General features: G+C 48.1%; 4 protein-coding genes and 3 non-coding genes across 7 annotated transcripts; 3 read left to right on the top strand and 4 right to left on the bottom strand.

Annotated features, from left to right (window-relative positions):
• Nucleotides 1–249: 249 nt before the first annotated feature.
• Nucleotides 250–1,785, top strand: DCS_06464 (Enolase; the record flags this gene model as incomplete). Its single annotated transcript, XM_040803754.1, has 5 exons — nucleotides 250–373; nucleotides 432–685; nucleotides 739–830; nucleotides 881–931; nucleotides 990–1,785. The coding sequence occupies 5 exons, from the start codon at nucleotides 250–252 to the stop codon at nucleotides 1,783–1,785; spliced, it is 1,317 nt and encodes a 438-aa protein (XP_040653858.1).
• Nucleotides 1,786–6,984: 5,199 nt separating this feature from the next.
• DCS_06463 (uncharacterized protein) lies at nucleotides 6,985–7,701 on the top strand (the record flags this gene model as incomplete). The annotated part of the gene is made up of 1 exon (XM_040803753.1): nucleotides 6,985–7,701. The coding sequence occupies one exon, from the start codon at nucleotides 6,985–6,987 to the stop codon at nucleotides 7,699–7,701; it is 717 nt and encodes a 238-aa protein (XP_040653857.1).
• Nucleotides 7,702–9,253: 1,552 nt separating this feature from the next.
• Nucleotides 9,254–9,325, bottom strand: DCS_t80. Its single transcript has one exon. It is a non-coding gene; the product is annotated as a tRNA-Gln (tRNA).
• Nucleotides 9,326–9,420: 95 nt separating this feature from the next.
• On the bottom strand, nucleotides 9,421–9,492 carry DCS_t79. Its single transcript has one exon. It is a non-coding gene; the product is annotated as a tRNA-Gln (tRNA).
• A 1,072-nt stretch (nucleotides 9,493–10,564) lies between these two features.
• Nucleotides 10,565–10,636, bottom strand: DCS_t78. Its single transcript has one exon. It is a non-coding gene; the product is annotated as a tRNA-Gln (tRNA).
• Nucleotides 10,637–13,020: 2,384 nt separating this feature from the next.
• DCS_06462 (apurinic endonuclease) lies at nucleotides 13,021–14,343 on the top strand (the record flags this gene model as incomplete). Its single annotated transcript, XM_040803752.1, has 3 exons — nucleotides 13,021–13,222; nucleotides 13,283–13,894; nucleotides 13,973–14,343. The coding sequence occupies 3 exons, from the start codon at nucleotides 13,021–13,023 to the stop codon at nucleotides 14,341–14,343; spliced, it is 1,185 nt and encodes a 394-aa protein (XP_040653856.1).
• A 258-nt stretch (nucleotides 14,344–14,601) lies between these two features.
• DCS_06461 (checkpoint protein kinase) lies at nucleotides 14,602–18,224 on the bottom strand (the record flags this gene model as incomplete). Its single annotated transcript, XM_040803751.1, has 3 exons — nucleotides 14,602–16,709; nucleotides 16,763–17,087; nucleotides 17,250–18,224. The coding sequence occupies 3 exons, from the start codon at nucleotides 18,222–18,224 to the stop codon at nucleotides 14,602–14,604; spliced, it is 3,408 nt and encodes a 1,135-aa protein (XP_040653855.1).
• Between the last annotated feature and the right edge of the window lie 683 nt (nucleotides 18,225–18,907).

Raw genomic sequence — 18,907 nt, 5'->3', positions numbered from 1 at the left:
ATTGCAACGACCAGGCAGGAGCCTAGGCATTTACTCCCTGTGTACACGCGGTTGAGTGCAAGATACCTCGCCGTGAGGATTGCCTCCAGTTGTTATCCACGTTTCTGAATTGCTCACGATTGTTGCCCCCACCTGATCTAGCGTTCTCCCATCCCAGAAATGCATTGTGGCCCCTATCTTCTTCATATACACGCCCTAACACGATGACTCGTTTAGAGAAATCTGATACGCTCATATATCTCATTCAAAATGGCCATCACCAAGGTTCATGCACGATCAGTCTACGACTCGCGAGGCAACCCCACTGTTGAGGTTGACGTCGTTACCGAGACAGGGCTCCATCGCGCCATTGTTCCATCCGGAGCTTCTACCGGTTCGTCGCCAGCTTTGTCTGCCGTTTGCATTTATGTGTTGCTTATTCTGAATTGTAGGCCAGCACGAAGCTTGTGAGCTACGCGATGGTGACAAGTCCAAATGGGGCGGCAAAGGCGTTGGCAAGGCCGTCGACAACGTTAATGCCATCATTGGCCCTGCCCTAATCAAAGAGGCCATCGATGTGAAGGATCAATCCAAGATCGATGCTTTCTTGAACGGACTCGACGGCACTCCCAACAAGACCAAGCTTGGCGCGAACGCCATCCTCGGTGTCAGCTTAGCTGTTGCCAAGGCCGGCGCCGCTGAAAAGGTTCATCGCTTTGTTCGCATGATAGCCGGAGAAATACTGATGGGGTATTTTAGGGTGTCCCTCTGTATGCTCACATTTCGGACCTCGCCGGAACAAAAAAGCCTTATGTCCTGCCCGTTCCTTTCATGAACGTCCTCAACGGCGGGTGAGACTTCCTTGACTGAAAAGTAAGGGGGAAAGTGCTGATTTGTCAAGTTCTCACGCCGGTGGCCGTCTTGCCTTCCAGGAGTTCATGATTGTCCCTTCGTAAGTTGCAACCAATATTTTTGGCAAACGTCAAAATGCTGACAGTGGCATCAACCAGTGCTGCCCCTTCTTTCTCGGAAGCCATGCGGCAGGGTGCTGAGGTTTACCAACAGCTCAAGAGCCTGGCGAAGAAGAAATATGGCCAGTCTGCCGGCAACGTTGGTGATGAGGGTGGTGTTGCTCCTGACATTCAGACTGCCGCAGAAGCCCTTGACCTTATCACAGACGCCATTGACAAGGCCGGCTACACAGGCAAAATGAATATTGCAATGGATGTTGCATCGAGCGAGTTCTACAAGGAGGCAGAGAAGAAGTACGACCTTGATTTCAAGAATCCCGAGAGCGATCCAGCCAAGTGGATCACATATGAGGAACTTGCCGCCATGTACTCTGACCTGGCGAAGAAGTACCCCATTGTTTCCATCGAAGATCCCTTTGCTGAGGATGACTGGGAGGCCTGGAGCTACTTCTACAAGTCCCAGGATATCCAGATTGTCGGTGATGATCTAACTGTCACCAACCCAGTGCGTATCAAGAAGGCGGTCGAGCTGAAAGCTTGCAACGCGCTTCTGCTCAAGGTCAACCAGATCGGTACTCTAACAGAGTCGATCCAGGCTGCCAAGGATTCATATGCCGACGGGTGGGGTGTCATGGTTTCTCACCGATCTGGTGAAACCGAGGATGTCACTATCGCCGATCTTGTCGTCGGAATCCGATCCGGCGAGATCAAGACTGGTGCTCCCTGCCGGTCCGAGCGTCTAGCCAAGCTCAATCAGATTCTCCGCATCGAAGAAGAGCTTGGTGACCAGGCCATCTATGCTGGCGAGAACTTCCGCAAGGCTGTCAACTTGTGAAAGGCCAGGGAGGCCCGGGCAAGGCAATCAAACTTTTTGACTCGGTCAACCAAAAGGATTGTGTCCAAATGGCCATAGAGAATTGAAGACATCTTCAATCTGCCCCAACTGAGTGACGAATTATTGTTTAGTAGGTGCTTTGCATCAATTCCCATGCCATCTGTATTGTACTAGTGATAGTTCTTAGGGCTTGTAAGTAATCGATTGGGCAGGAACCTGGCCCCCTCTTCTTACATGCAATCCGCAGCCAGGCAATTTAGCCATCACCCAGCTCTGACGCATGTACGGAGTACACTGCCATAGAAATACGGTCCCTGGGGACAGCTGTGCTGTCACAAACACAGAACCTGGCGACCAAGGCATCGAGGCAGTCGTAGTATAGAGGATTTTTAATGGTAGTTTCGCTTCAATGGCCAGGATAGATGAGGAAGAACGAACATCAACTTGATCTTGGCAAGTAGGAACACTACTTCTATTAATCAGTGCTCGGTCACTTCGGTCACTTATAGCACGTCAGCAGCCAATGATCCGAGGATATAGACTTCACTTATTATTAGTTGATAATATATTGTTTTAGCTCTAGCATTGGCTGAAGTACTAGGGCCGACTGAGAGTGTTTTATTTAGCCAAATCAGCTATTATTAATTAACTCGTTATTCTTTATTATGATATGACTTGTTGTTATCAGGACGAGTCGTAGTCTGTTAAATGCAAAAATGTATGACCAACTTATACCTAACCAACAGTGTAAGGCTAGGCGCACGGGTAAAGCCCGGGTAGACAGGAAGGTGGGGCAGCCTAGGAGTAGGGCACGCCCCGGCCACAAAAGGAATGTGAGCATGGAAACTCGAGAGGGGTCAAGCTTTAGTCTTGAATACTACTCGATTTCTGAAAGAAGGCTCACTTGCTTACCTGACTGTCGTCGAACTGGTCCGCCCATTACAGAAGCTTGAAAGGGGTCAAGCTTTAGTCTTAAATACTACTCGATTTCTGAAAGAAGGCTCACTTGCTTACCTGACTGTCTTCGAACTGGCCCGCCCATTAATTACAAGCTTGGACAGAGGAACAAGCTTTAGTCTTCAATATATCCTTACGCTTGAACAAGGCGCATTTGCTTACCTAACTATCTCCCAACGGGCTCGATCATTACAATTCTAAAGCTTCTACGGAGTATTCTAGTCACCTAAGCAAGGATGCCGCCTACAACACGCAGCACTAGGGATACGCCTTACGTCCTTCAGGAAGGCGGAAACAAACTCAATGCTAGGAAACCTCTCCAACGCCAAGTACGCTAAGCTCCCTCGATACAACGGCAAGTGAGTGCACACAAGGAACCATTAGTTCCAGAAAAGCTGGCTGCAATACGGGAACGGCCTAGCCCAGCTGCAGGAGCTACGGCAGCTAGAGGAACGAGAAAAGGAACTCCATACCCTTCTGGGGATAGGGACCGACAACCAGCAAAGAAAAGACAAAAGAAAGAACCAGACAAGAATCCGACGCTTCCTCAGTAAGCAGTTGCGAAATCGAGGTAAAGAATATCCCGGAACTTAGGCAACCTACTACACCCCAGAAGAGGCAGGAATGGCTTAACGACCTTAATTGCGTATTCAATAGAGCAAGGCGAAGGTTTAAGAAAGATTACCAGAAAATTCTCATAGCCCTGGATTATATACAGGCCCAAGGACGGGCGCGCTGGGAAAGATATTTGGACGAACTGCCGAAAGACCGCCGAGACGCAGCCGAGAACGACTGGGACCTTTTCCAAGAATGGACCCTCACCCTGCTAAAGGGAGGGGCCAACTACCGGGCCCACCTAGCAATACAACGGCAAAACGCAAAACAACGAGAAGGCCAGTCACCAATGGAGTTCAGCCTCTACTTGGACTCAATTGAAAACTGCTTCGAAAGGGCACTAGAATCCGAGCGGGCGTATACCTACTTCGGTAAGCTACTACCGGGATTGCAACGTCAGATCAACCTATACAAGAACATCGAAGATCATACCCGAGAAGAGATAGTCCAACTGGCTCAACGACTTTGGGATGCAACCGAACCCCGACCCAAGCGAAGACTGGAGGCGAAGGCGAAGGGGAGGCTACAGCGGGCTGCTTACCTTCATCAACCCGTCGAGGAGTTGGCGTACCGTCAACGTCGCCTATATCGCTCTCGTCATTACACAAAGAAGCCCCAGCCCTAGTCCTATTAGCAGAGGGGGACATACGGGGGGACTCACCGAAAGGGATTCCTGTTATGGTATCGGGCTTAGCCCGATATGGGATACAAGATGGAGGGACCAACAGACCCATCTGAGGAACGCACATAAACTAGAAGCCCTAACCGCCAAGTAGTTTTCCCTTCTTCAAGTCTTTTAATAAATATCATTGAGAGTCCTAGAGCAGTCGCCTAGCGACTCCGTAACAATTCCATCCCAAAGCCGCAGCAAAACCCGTCTCTGCATAGACCGACGCCGGGCCTCCCTACGCTGGTAACTAGGGCTATTAACCTCAGGAGAAGGCTAAGGTCCCGCCCGGCGCGGATCGTTTGCGAGAGGGAGTTATGCTGGACTTCAGGTGGCTGTATCGTTTTTGTTGTTGTCGTTACTGTCGCTGTCGTCGTCAATGCTGCCAAAAAGTCGTCGAATTATCGTGGTGCATTCTTAAGGAAGCAAAGAAAAGAAGGAAAATCAACAAAGACGCGATGGGGATATATATTGGAGCGACGACCTTGGCCAGAATCCCCAGGGTGTCGAAACCTAAGCCACCCTACAATATGGTTGCAGCATAGCAACGGAATGAACACGACGAATGCGACAGCAACCGATTGACGGCCTAAGGCAGAGCCCAAACGGGCACAAAGGCAAGTGCGAGAGACGCGACAGCAACCAGATTGACAGCCTTAGGCAGAGGACGGCCGCTATAACAATACGACTAGCAGTAGCCGACTAGCGACCGAGAACGGTCAGCACCTAGAAGGCCAGGATGCCGATTAAGGACAATGAGGCAAGCAGATACGATAAACGAGGTAAGTCTATTCGAACTAGGTTAAATAATGTGTCGCGCCGACGCGCCAACGGGCCTGTAACGGGGTTAAAGTCCGGGTAGTTAGTTGCGTAACGGTGTCCACATCTGCGCTATTTAAGCAGGCACAGAGGACACCTGGTGGTTGGCAACAATAGCATCAAGAACACCAATAGATTGATCCTGCCCCATGTCACGATCCTTGATTCGTTGTAGCCCTAGTCCAGGCGGACCCCCTTTTCCTCTGTTGCATCTTAATGCTAGCCGGGAAACTCCTGAAACGAGACCGAGACGGTCCCTATAGGAGGGGGATAATAATTGTAAGGCTAGGCGTAAGGGTAAAGCTCGGCTAAAGCCGGACAGCCGAGTAGGCCCAGACCAGTGGGGTCTGCCCTAACTCTAGGGGCTACTAGAGGTACGGAACTGCAGAAGCTTGGACAGAGGGACAAGCTTTAGTCTTGAATATATCCTCACGCTTGAATAAGGCGCACTTGCTTACCTAACTGTCTCCCAATGGGCTCGATCGTTGCACTAAGTATAGTAAGCTAGGGAGGTTACTGGAGAGCAAGAGGATAGAATGAATATCGAAAATGAGACTCTGGACATTAACCTTAATCGCCTAGTTCGAGGTTCCTTGACTACCTACAACTGTAGAGCCAATGCAGGTAATAAGGGACATCCAGTAGTTAAAGAAAGCAGAAAGGGCCCAGAAACTCTACTGAGCATCAAAAATATGGTTCTCAATACTAGTAGAACCTAGTAGGTAGATAAGCCCATCAAATAGTAGGTTAAAGCAATTAATGTCATTGCTCAGAATTGAAAGAAAGTTGTCCTAATGTGAAAGAAATTCAATACTACAGTGAGAAGTGCATTTATCAGTAATGCAAAACGTTATAACATTAAAAGGCGTATTAGAATATATATATGTCTATACTAGAGAGATCAGTCTTGGTAGTATAAAATATAGTTAGATTGAAAGCTATTATCAAAGTGCCTGTTAGTGCTTGGCTTGGTGGTGAGCACCACCTTGAGGTGGGGCGTGGTACGATTAGCTGTAGAGCTTACGGAGTACCTTCGGCTGTCCTTTAGATGTACCCACATCGCACCTCGGGTCACATGCTAGTTGAGTCAGACTCCAGAAGTATACCTTCCAGTTGCGACCAACACCCTGCAGCACGCCTGCCCACTTACTTGAACTCAGCGGCAGCTAAGCAATCGTTGTTCAGCGATCGAGCTGTATCGTGAGGATATCGCAAAGTTCGATGGCGAGCGTTGATATCACGCAGCATGTGTCGTTGCGACCAAGTAAGTTGTATACTCTCACCATGTACTCCTACTCCGTACTGCCAAGCTGCCCAGCCTGGAGGGTTGGTGCAAGTTATTTGTGGCTGCCGCAGCAGACTTGTAGACTCGAATCGATCAAGCCTTACGAGGTGTGCCGATACTGTTGCTAATTCCTTGCAGTGGCAGAAGCACAAGATATAAATGAACCGGTAATATTACCACTTCCATGTCTTCGTCCAGGAAATGCCGCGAAGCTAGCCTGGAAATGCACGCAGTGGCTAGTTCATTACTTTCAAACTACCATGGGCTCCGACGTATTCAGAATCTGACACCCTGACAGATCCCACCAGCAAGTGATACAACAGCAACGGCCGAGAGGAATAGCGAATGGAACGCCAGCGCCATGGTGAATGGCAGGGAATCCCCAGCACCAGATGGCGGACCAAAATCGAATGCCGTCACACTGCCTGATGACGAGACAAGGCAGAGGGGTCCAAAAGAAAGAACGATCGATGGCAGCAATACAGAGTACCCCCCGCTATCGTGTGAATCTTTGCATGAGCGATACGAACAGGAGGCGTGGAGAGCCGGCGGCGTTCGATTTGCCCCGCTCCGTATCCCGCTTACCCGACGCCTACAGACAGCGGCTGTTTTCTTCCACTGCATGTCAATCGTCGTCATAGTATCTATATTCTGGTTCACCTGCGCCAATCCCCTGTCATGGCCAATTCTGGTGCCGTATCTGGTACACTTAACGGCTTCTACCTCCCCAACCGATGGAACGCTGTCATATCGGTCCGAATGGCTCAGGTCCTTACCACTTTGGAAGCTGTTTGCCGGATACTACCCCATGAAACTGCATAAGACGCACGAATTGCCGCCAAACAGAAGATATATCATGGGCTACCATCCCCATGGTATCATCTCCCACGGCGCATGGTGCGCATTTGCAACCAACGCCCTAGGGTTCTCGGAAAAGTTCCCTGGGATCACTAATAGCTTGCTGACACTCGACTCCAACTTCCGCCTTCCCTTATACCGCGACTGGATTCTGGCCATGGGTATCCGGTCGGTTTCGAAGGAGTCCATCCGCAACATTTTGTCCAAGGGTGGGCCGGACAATGATGGCCGGGGTCGCGCTGTTACGATTGTGATTGGCGGTGCCCGTGAGTCCTTGGAAGCGCAACCTGGCTCTCTACGACTCATACTCAAGGGCCGCAAGGGATTCGTCAAGATGGCCCTTCGGACCGGTGCTGATCTAGTCCCTGTCATCGGCTTTGGCGAAAACGACCTGTATGACCAGCTCAGCCCTACAACACACCCGATGGTTCACAAATTGCAGATGTTCGTACTCAGGGTATTCAAGTTTACGATTCCCGCGCTCCACGGTCGTGGCCTTTTAAACTACGATGTCGGTCTTATGCCGTACCGCCGACGGGTCAACATTGTCATTGGAAAGCCGATAGAAGTACCAACCACTTTCGGATACCAGCCGTCACAGGATGATATTGATGAATATCATGACCTGTATGTTAAGGAAGTCGTAAAGCTTTACTCGGCGTATAAGGGGCAATTCTCCAACGGCGAAGTCCCTGGGCTACAGATCATATCATGAACTTCCGCAAGTGAATAACCACCCCATTGTTTCATTATGAGAGGGCTACGAAGAGCCGGTAAATTTATTGATAAGGTAGTTGTAAAATACGGAAATTTTGCTTAGATTTATATATATTGGCCCATAATGTTGTCTGATTATTCATTGCTATACTGAATTGGGATGTAGGGATGGATAAATGAGCCGTAAAAACAATATGGTGCTACAAAGAGGGGAAGGACAAGATCTACTACCCTATTCATTATCTTCTCTCCAATCCAACTAATGCTAACTGTTTCCCCTGGCCTGCCCTGATTGTGCATTGAAGCTGTAATAGTTCACGTTTTTTTTTTCTCGCATCCTGAAAGTTTGCTAGGTATAGTGATTTTGGTGTTTGGCTTGTAAGTAAGCCAATACAATTACCCCGACACAAAATCAGCAATTTATTACGTGTTAATGTCTTTTTATCTACTTGTTAGTTTTAGCTTTGCTACTCAGCAGGTACTAGTCATTAGACTGCATACTACTTAGATGCCAAAAATATATATACACTATGTTTTGCTTATGGAGTAGCAATAAATCATTATTTATTAAGTGTCTGGAAACTAACTAACTCTTTAAGTAGGCATGTCGGACGGAACACACGAGTACTTGTGGAAAGTACTCCTAAGGATAAAAATAGTTCACTTAAGAGGTAATAAAAGTAAGGCAGTCTGTGTGCTAGCAGGGTAAAGCCCGGGTAGACAGGGGTGCACGGGTAAAGACCGGGTGGACAGGGGCGCACGGGTAAAGCCCGGGTAGACAGGAAGGTGGGGCAGCCTAGGAGTAGGGTATGCCCCGGCCACAAAAGGAGCGCAAGCCCGAAAACTCAAGAAGGGTCAAGCTTTAGTCTTAAATACTACTCGATTTCTGAAAGAAGGCTCACTTACTTACCTAACTGTCGTCAACTGATCCGCGCGTTACACTCTGTACAAAGTTAATGCGCGTAGAGTCTGTCCCTCCTAATCTTAGTAAGGACGCGTGTTCTAGCTTAATCTATATATTTCTGCATTACCTATAATTTTATAAGTACAAACTCAATAAAAGTAAAAAGCAAAAAAAAAATACGCTTGTATCCGGACGAACTGCGGTCTCAAGAAACAGAAAATCTTTTGTGGTAATCATTATATATAATATGCAAGCTTGTATAGTTAGCTACTATAGTATAAACTCAATGAAAGAAAAAAAGAGCAGTAAAAATATAAGCTCGTACGCGGACGAACCGCGGTCCTAAGAATCAGAACCTTGCGTACTGACCATTACACTATGCAAGCTTGTACGGTTAGCCACTATTGTAATACATATAGGGAGCTGTGCCTATATAGACAATAGACCAGTTAACCGTTCGACCCTATAGCCAAACTGTCAAAAGATCTACCAGTATCCGCACTTAGTACAGGCACTGCACCTTACATTCGCTTATAAGGCCTATACGCCTGTAGCGCACCTTACAACTATGCTAACATGCCCTGGTATATTGAATCTTATTAATTTAATATGAAATGGCAAAAATGAAGACCATATTTGGACTTTAAGCTCGCACGCGGAATCGAACCGCGGTCTCAAGAATCAGAATCTTATGTGCTGACCATTACACCATGCAAGCTTGTACAGTTAGCCATTATGCTAAGATGCCCTGGTATATTAAATCTAGTTTATTTAAAACAAAATGGCAAAAATAAAGACCATATTTGGACTTTAAGCTCGCACGCGGAATCGAACCGCGGTCTCAAGAATCAGAATCTTATGTGCTAACCATTACACCATGCAAGCTTATATAATTAGCTTTTTAGAGAATTTAAGTAAGTTTACTGAAAAAGAACATACCAGTTTGTTATGGTATCGGGCTGCGCCCAATTATAGCAGAAGACAAGGGCAACTAAGATACAGGAGACTACAGATCTACTACCTAAGGGGCTTCCATATAAAGGAAGCCGTAACTTATAAGTAGACTTCCTTTCTATAAGTCCTTTAATAAAACAACATTGAGATTTCTAGAGCAGCTGCTTAGCAATACTATAATACATTTACATAGACAGAAGCAAAAAAAAATATTTTTTACTTTATTGTTACGGAGTCGCTAAGCGAGTACTCTAGGACTCTTAATAATATTTATTAAAAGACTTAAAGGAGGGAAAACTACTTAATAGTTAGTTAGGGCTTTTAGTTTATGTACGTTCCTCTAGTGGGTCCGTAGTCCCTCTATCTTGTGTCCTATATTGGGCTAAGCCCGATACCATAACATTTATGTATGTATGTATATATGTATTATATATTATGGTGGATAAGTTTTTGCCTTACTGTTACGGAGTTACTAGGCAACTGCTCTAGGGCTCTCAATGATGTTTATTAAAAGACTTGAAGGAGGGAAAACTACTTGGCAACTAGGGCTTCTAGTTGTGTGCGTTCTTCCTAGTGGGTCCCTTGGTTCCCTCCGTTCTCCTATATCGGGCTAAGCCCGATACCATAACACTTACGTACTTTACTTATTACGTAAAGTAACAAAGGCAAAAAATCGAAGCCTACTTACTTTACTGCCTCAATTAGAGCAGCAAAACTTTAAGCTCGTACGCGGACGAACCTCAGTCTCAAGAACAAGAAGATCATTTGCGGTAACCATTACACACACACACATGCAAGCTTGCATGGTTAGCCACTATAGTACAAACTCAATGGAAATTAAATTTTGCAGCAAAAATGTAAGCTCGTACGCGGACAAACCGCGGTCTTAAGAACCAGAAAATCTTTTGCGGTAACCATTACACATACAACATGCAAGCTTGTATGGTTAGCCACTATGGTACAAAACTCAATAGAAAATAAAAATTTGCAGCAAAAAAATGTAAGCTCGCACGCGGAATCGAACCACGGTCTCAAGAATCAGAGTCTTGTGTGCTGACCATTACACCATGCAAGCATGTTAGGCGTCAATCGTACCGACGCTCATACATGTCAGATGGCCAATCTAGTATTATATACTACCACACAACTGTAAATCACTCATGTCACCGTTGTTGATCTGTGTCTTTCTAGTCCAGTTGTCAAAGTCCACATACCAAGTGTATAGGTCCGAAGACCAAGGGTATATATGCCTCCGGGAGTATAGGGTTCACATTTCTTTCCAGAACGCGGCTGGCAGTCGAAGGATGGATGGAAAACTCCGTGCCTGTTTGTTGTCCACCAATTACTACTTCCCGTAGGCTGGTGCTTGGGATGAAGATGTACTAGTTGAGGCTTCCAGGAAGTCTTGCTTCATATAGTCTGAATATTGAAGGCCCTCGCTATAGTTGTTCGAAATAGCTCGTCCATATGAGACACTTCTTTTCTGTTGTCTAAAGTTGCTTCATTGGCTTGAACACGCTGTGTCGTGACCGTCAAAAAATACTACGCTCGTCGCCTCAGAGCTAAATATAATTCTGCTCAACGCTCACCGATATCCATGTGGTCGATACAGCGGCTCCAAGGTCGTGCCGCCACTCTCGCGAGGTAGCTGTTGTGACCTCTTGAGATATCTTGTCGATGTCAAGCTGAGCTGAAGCGAGGTTCGCGAAAGATGAGAAAGAATCCTAGTCTATGGAGTAGCGTGAGCTCTTTGCTACCTGTAGAATTTATTGACGGTAATCGCTTCTCTATAGGTCTGTAATTTGGGCTTCTTGGCCCTACTTCGCCTGTTCTGCAGCTTGTAAACATCCACAGCTGTTGCGATATGAGGGTCGGAGGAATTCCTGAAACACTGTAAATTGTCTGCCCGAATAAATTATGGGATGGTTAGTCCTTAGAATAGAGAGGCGAAGAGATATTTGAGCTGATGTTTCAGTGACCTTTCGAGCAAAAACACAGCCTATGTTGTTGGAAAGCAAAGAATGAAAACTGGAGCAGAATGCTATCTCAAGAACATTCCCTATACGCTAAAAACTTTATTCGCTTCTACCTAGAGAGTTTTCTCTTCAAAACATTGTGCCTGGGCCGGAGATAGACCAAAGCCAAGGGAAGTGCGCCGATCAGGCACCATAACCAGAAGAAACTACGAAGTACTGTACCATCTGTATACTTCTAGTCAGAATACAGTCCGTGTGTTCAATTGAAATGCGTATCCGAAGTAGAAAGAACTGGCCAGCATAGAATCGCTTGTAGCCGGGGGATATATATATATATACGTTACGTATCTATCGTTAGCTAACTGATTAGACAGGCAGGCCACTTCGCTTGCAAGAATATTTGCCGACACCTAGAGAAATCTACCGCATGTAAGCCTTCATTTTATCCAGTCATACTAAAAGCTTGCATCTCAGGCAATACGAACTATTCCTATTGCTTCAGGACTTCTAGTCTGCTGTATAAGGGTGTCAATAATAGCGTCAACGTCCCAATCCTCGATTGCAGGTAAATAGCGCAAGGAAATAAAGTTATTACATTGTCATAATGCAATATTATTATGAATAAATCTAGATACTATTGCAACAGATAGTAGGGGATCCGTTCTGGGGACATCCCTAGTGAATTAAGTATTGTAGGATAAGTTAATGATCAGTCTATTAGTATTCTTAATTGTATTGTTGCCTACTAAGGAGTACTAGATGTCTATAATACCTGCTTAAATAGGCGTGAAAGTAGATACTATTATATATAACTAACTACCCGGACTTTAACACGTTACAGGGACCTTGGCGCGACAGATGCACCAGAGTGAGCATACTTGAGCCATTTTGCGCTCTTTGTTTGCTCCTGTCATGTTGCGGTACTGACGCAAGAGCGAAAAGCAGGGATGACGAGTTAAGTATTACTCTGCAGGGTGATTCGGCTGTGTTGGCCGTTCAGTGAAAACGGCGTTGTCCGCCGTTCAGTGAAGTTGCTGTGCAAGATATTCATCGAAGCCACTGTATGCGGCGGTTCAGTGAACGGGACTGTGCTCGGCATTCAGTTAAAGCCACGGCGCAGGAGTTCAGTGAATGGACCTGTGCAGGACATTCAGTGAAAGCGTTGCATGCAAGCATTGTGTCGTGTTCAATTAGGCAAGCGTTACGTATTACAACTATTACACCAAGACATGCCACTCTGACCACCAGCTGCTCTAGTGACTCAGCAACTTGGCACGTCCCAAGCCATCTAGAATTGCAGCTACCAACTTCATTTCTCGCATGACGGTGGCATTTTTCATGAAATTCCCATTCGTTGATCGCTTTGGTCCATTAACTTTTGACGGCACATCCAGTTCTAGGTATGGTTCGTTCATCTCCGCGCAAGAAACCTGTGGTCTTGCAACAAGGTAAAAAAATAGTCAGCCCATCCACTCACACTCCAATGACGGCCAAGCGAAAGGCTGAAACGGAGCCGATGCGTCGGAAAAGCGACAACGATAAGTCTGCTGCATCATCTATCAACGTCAACAAGAAACGCAAATCCAGGGACAAGAAGGATGAATCCATGCCACTCACTCAGCGGACGGCGACTTCCGTCCTTGGGAAGGATATGCATATCGGCGCTCATGTCAGTGCAGCAGGGGGTATGTTCACAGTATGCCTTAATTGAAAGAATCAGTACTCTGACCCATACATATACGCAGGCGTTCATAATTCCATCAACAACGCCCTTCAGGTTGGCGCGAACTCGTTTGCACTTTTCCTCAAGTCCCAACGCAAGTGGGACAACCCCCCGTTATCAACCGAGGCGCGCGACCTCTTCCACAGCAACTGCGAGCAACACGGTTACAACGCCGCCCAGCATGTCCTCCCACACGGGTCGTACCTTGTCAACCTCGCACAGTCGGACGAGATAAAAGCGTCGCAAGCGTATAAGAGCTTCATCGATGACCTGCATCGGTGCGAGTTGCTTGGCATCAAGCTGTACAACTTCCATCCAGGATCGACGCTTGGGGACTCGCGCGCAGCGGCGATTGGCCGCATCGCCGCGCAGCTGAACAAGTCGCACAAGGAAACCAAGACGGTGGTGACGGTGCTGGAGAACATGGCTGGTGCGGGAAACATCATCGGGTCTACCTGGGAGGACCTAAGGGACATAATCGCCCTTGTCAAGGACAAGGAGCGTGTGGGGGTCTGCATCGACACGTGCCACGCCTTCGCGGCTGGCTACGATTTGCGAACGCCTGATGCATTCCATCAGACGATTCAAGCCTTTAACACGGTTGTCGGGGCCAAGTATCTCAAGGCGTTACACTGTAAGTACTGGACCCCTGTTCCCTTGCATCACGGAATCACGCCTGGCAGGGATATTGACAAACCGTCGTTCATTGTAGTAAACGATAGCAAGGCTCCATTCAAATCCAACCGCGATCTCCATGCCAATATCGGTACCGGCTTCCTAGGTCTGCGTGCTTTCCACAGCGTCATGAACCACGATGCTTTTCAGGGAATGCCCATGGTACTTGAGACGCCCATTGACCGCCAAAACAGTCAAGGCAAGGCAATCGAAGACAAGCAGGTTTGGGCTGATGAGATCAAGCTGCTAGAGAGCCTCATCGGTATGGACCCCGAGAGTGAAGAGTTCATAGTCAAGGAGAAGGAGTTGTGTCAGAAAGGCGAGGCTGAACGAAAAAAGGTTCAAGAGCAAGTCGACAGAAAGCTGAGCAAAGATGCGAACAAAAAGAAAAAGGGCAAGGCGGATTGACAAGTGATGCGCGGAGTAGATGAGACACGTACGCACATAGTGAACACCTGGGAACGATGCCATTGCCTGCCTGCTACAGGTATCGAGCCCCAAGCTCACATGCCGATTTCACTAGCCAGGCCAATGTTGAATGACACGTGGGATCCCATGAGCAACCATCATTACACTCGCTCGTTGGCCATATACATGACGCACTTCGCGTCCAGAGGCGCAAGCGAGGGGGCACCCGAGGCCATGATTGTAGTGTATCCCGTTCATCTACTTGCGAGATTTGGCATAGGCTTCCAGCTTGCCCATGAGCGACCGAAGACCCGTGCCTCTCTCGCTATTCGTCTCTAGCCACGATTCCATGCGCTCGCGGATGCGCTTCATCGACGTTTGAACTGGCATCTTGGTGTTTTCCTCAGCCTCGACGAACGAGGCCGGATTGAGGAGCACATCGAAGCAGTCGGCCCAGAGGTCCGTTTGCCAGTACCTCTTGAGGCCCTCGCGGATCTTGTACCTTCGTTCACTCTTTACCAGCCCAAGCTGGTCGCAGCGTGTCGTCTCTATATATTTGCCAAAGAGGAGGCAGTGGACGATGCCGGCGAGCCCGTGGTAATCGATCTGCCAAGTCCAAGGGCGACCCTCACGCATCTCGGCGCAGTCTTGCGCAGAAGTCTTCCAGTCGGCAATGAATTCGACTTCAGGTAGAAATGCCTCCATGTCGATACTTCGACCAAAGTCAATGAGAGTGAGTCCCCTCGACGACCAACCACCACTACCATCCGCTTTCCAATGCGTCGCCAAAGGTTGGCCAGCAGCCATCGAGTCCAGCCGCAGCAGGCAGTTGTCGGCTTTCAGGTCGCCGTGCATGATGCCGTTCGAGTGTAGGCTTTCGACTGTGCGTATCAGCTCAATAGCGAAGAACATGGCAAGCTGCTCATCCATGACACCGGATGGCTCCGAGCGGAAGTAGTTGACAATGTCCAGTAGGGTCCCGTGGGGGTGATAGGGGAGGAAGAGAAATGCCTCGTCTCGGTACAAATGCATTTCGAATGCGTAGGAGAGGGAATCGCTTGCTCGATGCTGAGGTCCCAGGCGGGCATGAGCCGTCCGCATTATGTGGAACTCCCATGCAGTAGGGGGGGATTCCATCTTCAGAGCTCTAAGTTCGTTGTGGTGAATAGTGGTAGAACCCTTGCCGAGAGGGAGAACATCATCCTGAAGGCCGTCGCCGCTCACAGATGGTGACTTCTCCACCAGATAGACGGGTGCGAATGCACCAGCGCCAAGCTCCCGCTTCACATGGTATTCGCTTCCCGTTTCTGGGAAGCAAATGGATATTGAGGCTGGAGGGAGCGGCGCCCTGTCAACAGCGCCCTTATTATTGGCCTTGCTCACCGCTTTAGCAAACCTGCGAATCTCGTGCCCGCGATCAAACCTGCCCTCGCCATGGTCGTAGAAGCCAGGATAGGATGCCAGCGAGGGTTGCATCTTTTCTAAAATATCCTTGCGTACTGTCTCATCCACGGGATTGCATAACCTATCCTTGATGATGGGTTGCTTGGGAAACAATGCCTTGCTTTTCGTTGATGACGTCGCAGCAACATTTCCTGCATTCAGTGAGACTGGGCGATTGGAAACCGGCGTCTCTTCATCCGCGATTTCGCGCAAGGTACTGAAGAGTGGTCCCAGGTCCAGAGTCTCGCTCATCGCAGGCGAGCCAGCATCAACCTTGCACGGCGTCTTCAGATGCCTATGGTACTCCGAGCTCATGTCTAACGAGCATTCCGTCCGTTCGGTGATGGGCGTCATGAATGGGAGTCGATTATTCGCCGTCTCAACCGGGTCTCTAAATGGGCGAGTCGGAGGGTCATAATCCTCAGGGGGAACAGGGACGAAGGTGGTGCGGGCTCTCGGAGTGAGGGTTTCAGCGTCTGTCTCGGCTTGCAGAGGGGAAGAATACTCTGCGAAATGGTCACTCTGCTCCACAGGCTCGATGATCTCTGTCTCATCTGGCCCTGATGTCTGCGCCTCCCTCGCCTCCTGGTCAGCTGCATTCTTGCCGGTGCCAACATCTGGAATATGTGACCGAGGTGGAAAATCGGACCATTCACTTGCACCCTCGGGATTATAATCACTATGCTCACTGGCATCGACGTGCTGCGGTGTGCCGGTGCTCTCAACTTCAGTTGTGTAGTCGCCATCTGTGTCGTAGTCATTGTCGTCAGCGCTCTCATCCTCTGGCGTGTCTGTCTTGATTGGCGCGTTGAAGATGTCGTAAATGTCGCTAGTTGCCGCTCTTGTGTGCAATGTCATCGTCGGCTCTGACATATCCCTCCTTCGAAGCTTGGGCCCTGATGGTGAATCCAAGTTTGCCTTGACTACTCCATGTCAACAACCAGTCGATTCTGCAACCTTTCCAGGAGATACTCACTAATTTGCGTCTCATTGAACTCCATCAGTCTGTTCTTCTTCTCGGCCCGTAGCTTTCCTTGCGGCTCCATGGTTGCACCATTCTCATCACGGAAGCACATGCGTTGGTTAATGTCGAGTGTGTTGGTATCCGAATGGCCACTTCTTCTGATACCATGCAAATGCCCATCTTGCCCCTGCACCAGGTTCATGTCCGTATCCCAGGTATTTTCAAGCCAACCCCGATGCTTCGCAATGACCTCCTCAAAGCTCAACTCTGTCCCAGGCTCCTCTGGGGTTGGGTAAATTGATGCAAGGCTTACAAATATGCACTCCTTTTTGCCCGTCTGTGGGTGTACAGTCACTTGGCTCTTTGATGGAACAACGGAGATGTTCTTGATTTGTGACAAGGACTGTATTACATGCCAGAGACAAAACGAATATAATTAGTCCTATCATCATCAACATGCCGGCATTGAAGGGAGGAACCAAGGAACGAGTGGTCATACCAGATCTCTGAACACGGTCATTTTTGGACCAAGAGTCTTCTTCCCAGCAGTCTTCAGCGACTCTCCCGCCCACCGTGTTGGTTGCATGCTGTTTTCCTTCTTCCTATCGGCAAGGGAGCCAATCGAGTCCCATCCCTTGGATCCATCGCTTCTAGAAGACAGGACAGGCGGTTTCACGTCAGCATCGGAGAAAACCTCAAGCTTTGGCTTTGCTGGTTTCGACACACTCAGTTGCCGCTGGCCTTGAGGGTTTTCGGAACGTGAGGTGACGTTGAATGGATCCATCTTGGTTGCTAACGCTGGGCGTATCAGAGGCAAGGCCGGCGATGCTGGTTCTGTTGTGGCCTCTGGCTGGTTGGCGAGCCTATTCTCGAACTCCCCGAACTTGCGCAGTAGCCGCTGCACAGGTTGAGCATCTCTCTCGATTCCAAGCTTGTAAACTTCTTCGGCTTGTGACCACCTTCCAGCACCCTCGAGCCATGCGGCATACTCTTCATAAAATAGGGCGAGCCCGTCCCCTATGCCGTGTCGAGACAAAAACAAGAATGTCTCACGAGGAGTGTCGGAGAAAAACTGAATATAGTAGATCCACAGCTTCAGGTATCGTGGGTCATTCTTATACTGTGTCGAGGTAATGAAGGTTTTGGTCGCTCGCTCAAGGAGTGTATGAAGCTGTGATTGCGGCGTGGCCTGCGTCGAGGGATATGCGTCGAGAGTCCAGCGCACATACCGGTCAAACACCTCCAAAGGGTCGTCTGATTCTGATAGAGCATTTAATTCGGCCTCGTATTCGGCACGAATGCAATCGTTGACATTTCTTGTGACCGAGGGCGTTGGGGTAGACAGTTTGTTATGAGTGCATGGTGAATAGATCTCTGCCAGCTTCTTGGCGGAACGGCCTCCGCGCAACGACTGAATATTCTCCTTGTGGCCCTCAATAAAGCTGAAGTCGATGAGATCCTCGGAATTTGTCATTGTGTGGCATTCACTTGTGGCAGCAGTCTGTTGATCGAGCTGGAACTGTTTGCGCAACCTTGTTATGCTGAAAGCCGAGAGGACGTTATCTCACAGATCGGTGGTTCACATTTGTTTACGACCCTGTTCGTTGCTGTGGTGGCAACGGCTCTTGAAATCTTGGAAGTAAATGTACATGTACAAGTGCTGTACACCAATAGCAGAGTTCAGTTCAAACACCACGGAACAACACACTAGTAGCCGAGGGCAACCAATCAAGTCTTGAAGCAATAGCGAACTCGGTATTATTGCTCCACTAATAAATTGAGCGTTGTTTCTTTCCATTGCGTAAGTACAGTAAGTACATCTGTATTCTCTACTTATAGTTAGCAGCCTACGGAGATATAATAAGGCAAGATGATAGAATTAAATAATACTTGTTAGTAAATATGTAATAATAATGTACTTGTATAATTTCGAAATGCTTTAAGCAATATATTTTCTACTTATTCTTGCTAATATTTAAACCAATTCATATCTTATTAGAGAGACTATACTAGTATATATATTGGTACTGCATGTGACGATATCGAATATCGTACTCTTTTTGTGGCTTACCCTACACTCTTTTATCACGTAATGCGCGGACTACCTATGTATATAGCCTCTTCCTCTCCGCACTTTCTGTTTCTTTCTCTTTTCTT

Source organism: Drechmeria coniospora, chromosome 03 (genome assembly GCF_001625195.1).
Source record: "Drechmeria coniospora strain ARSEF 6962 chromosome 03, whole genome shotgun sequence".
NCBI lineage: Eukaryota > Fungi > Ascomycota > Sordariomycetes > Hypocreales > Ophiocordycipitaceae > Drechmeria > Drechmeria coniospora.
This window is presented reverse-complemented; position numbering and strand designations above follow the sequence as displayed.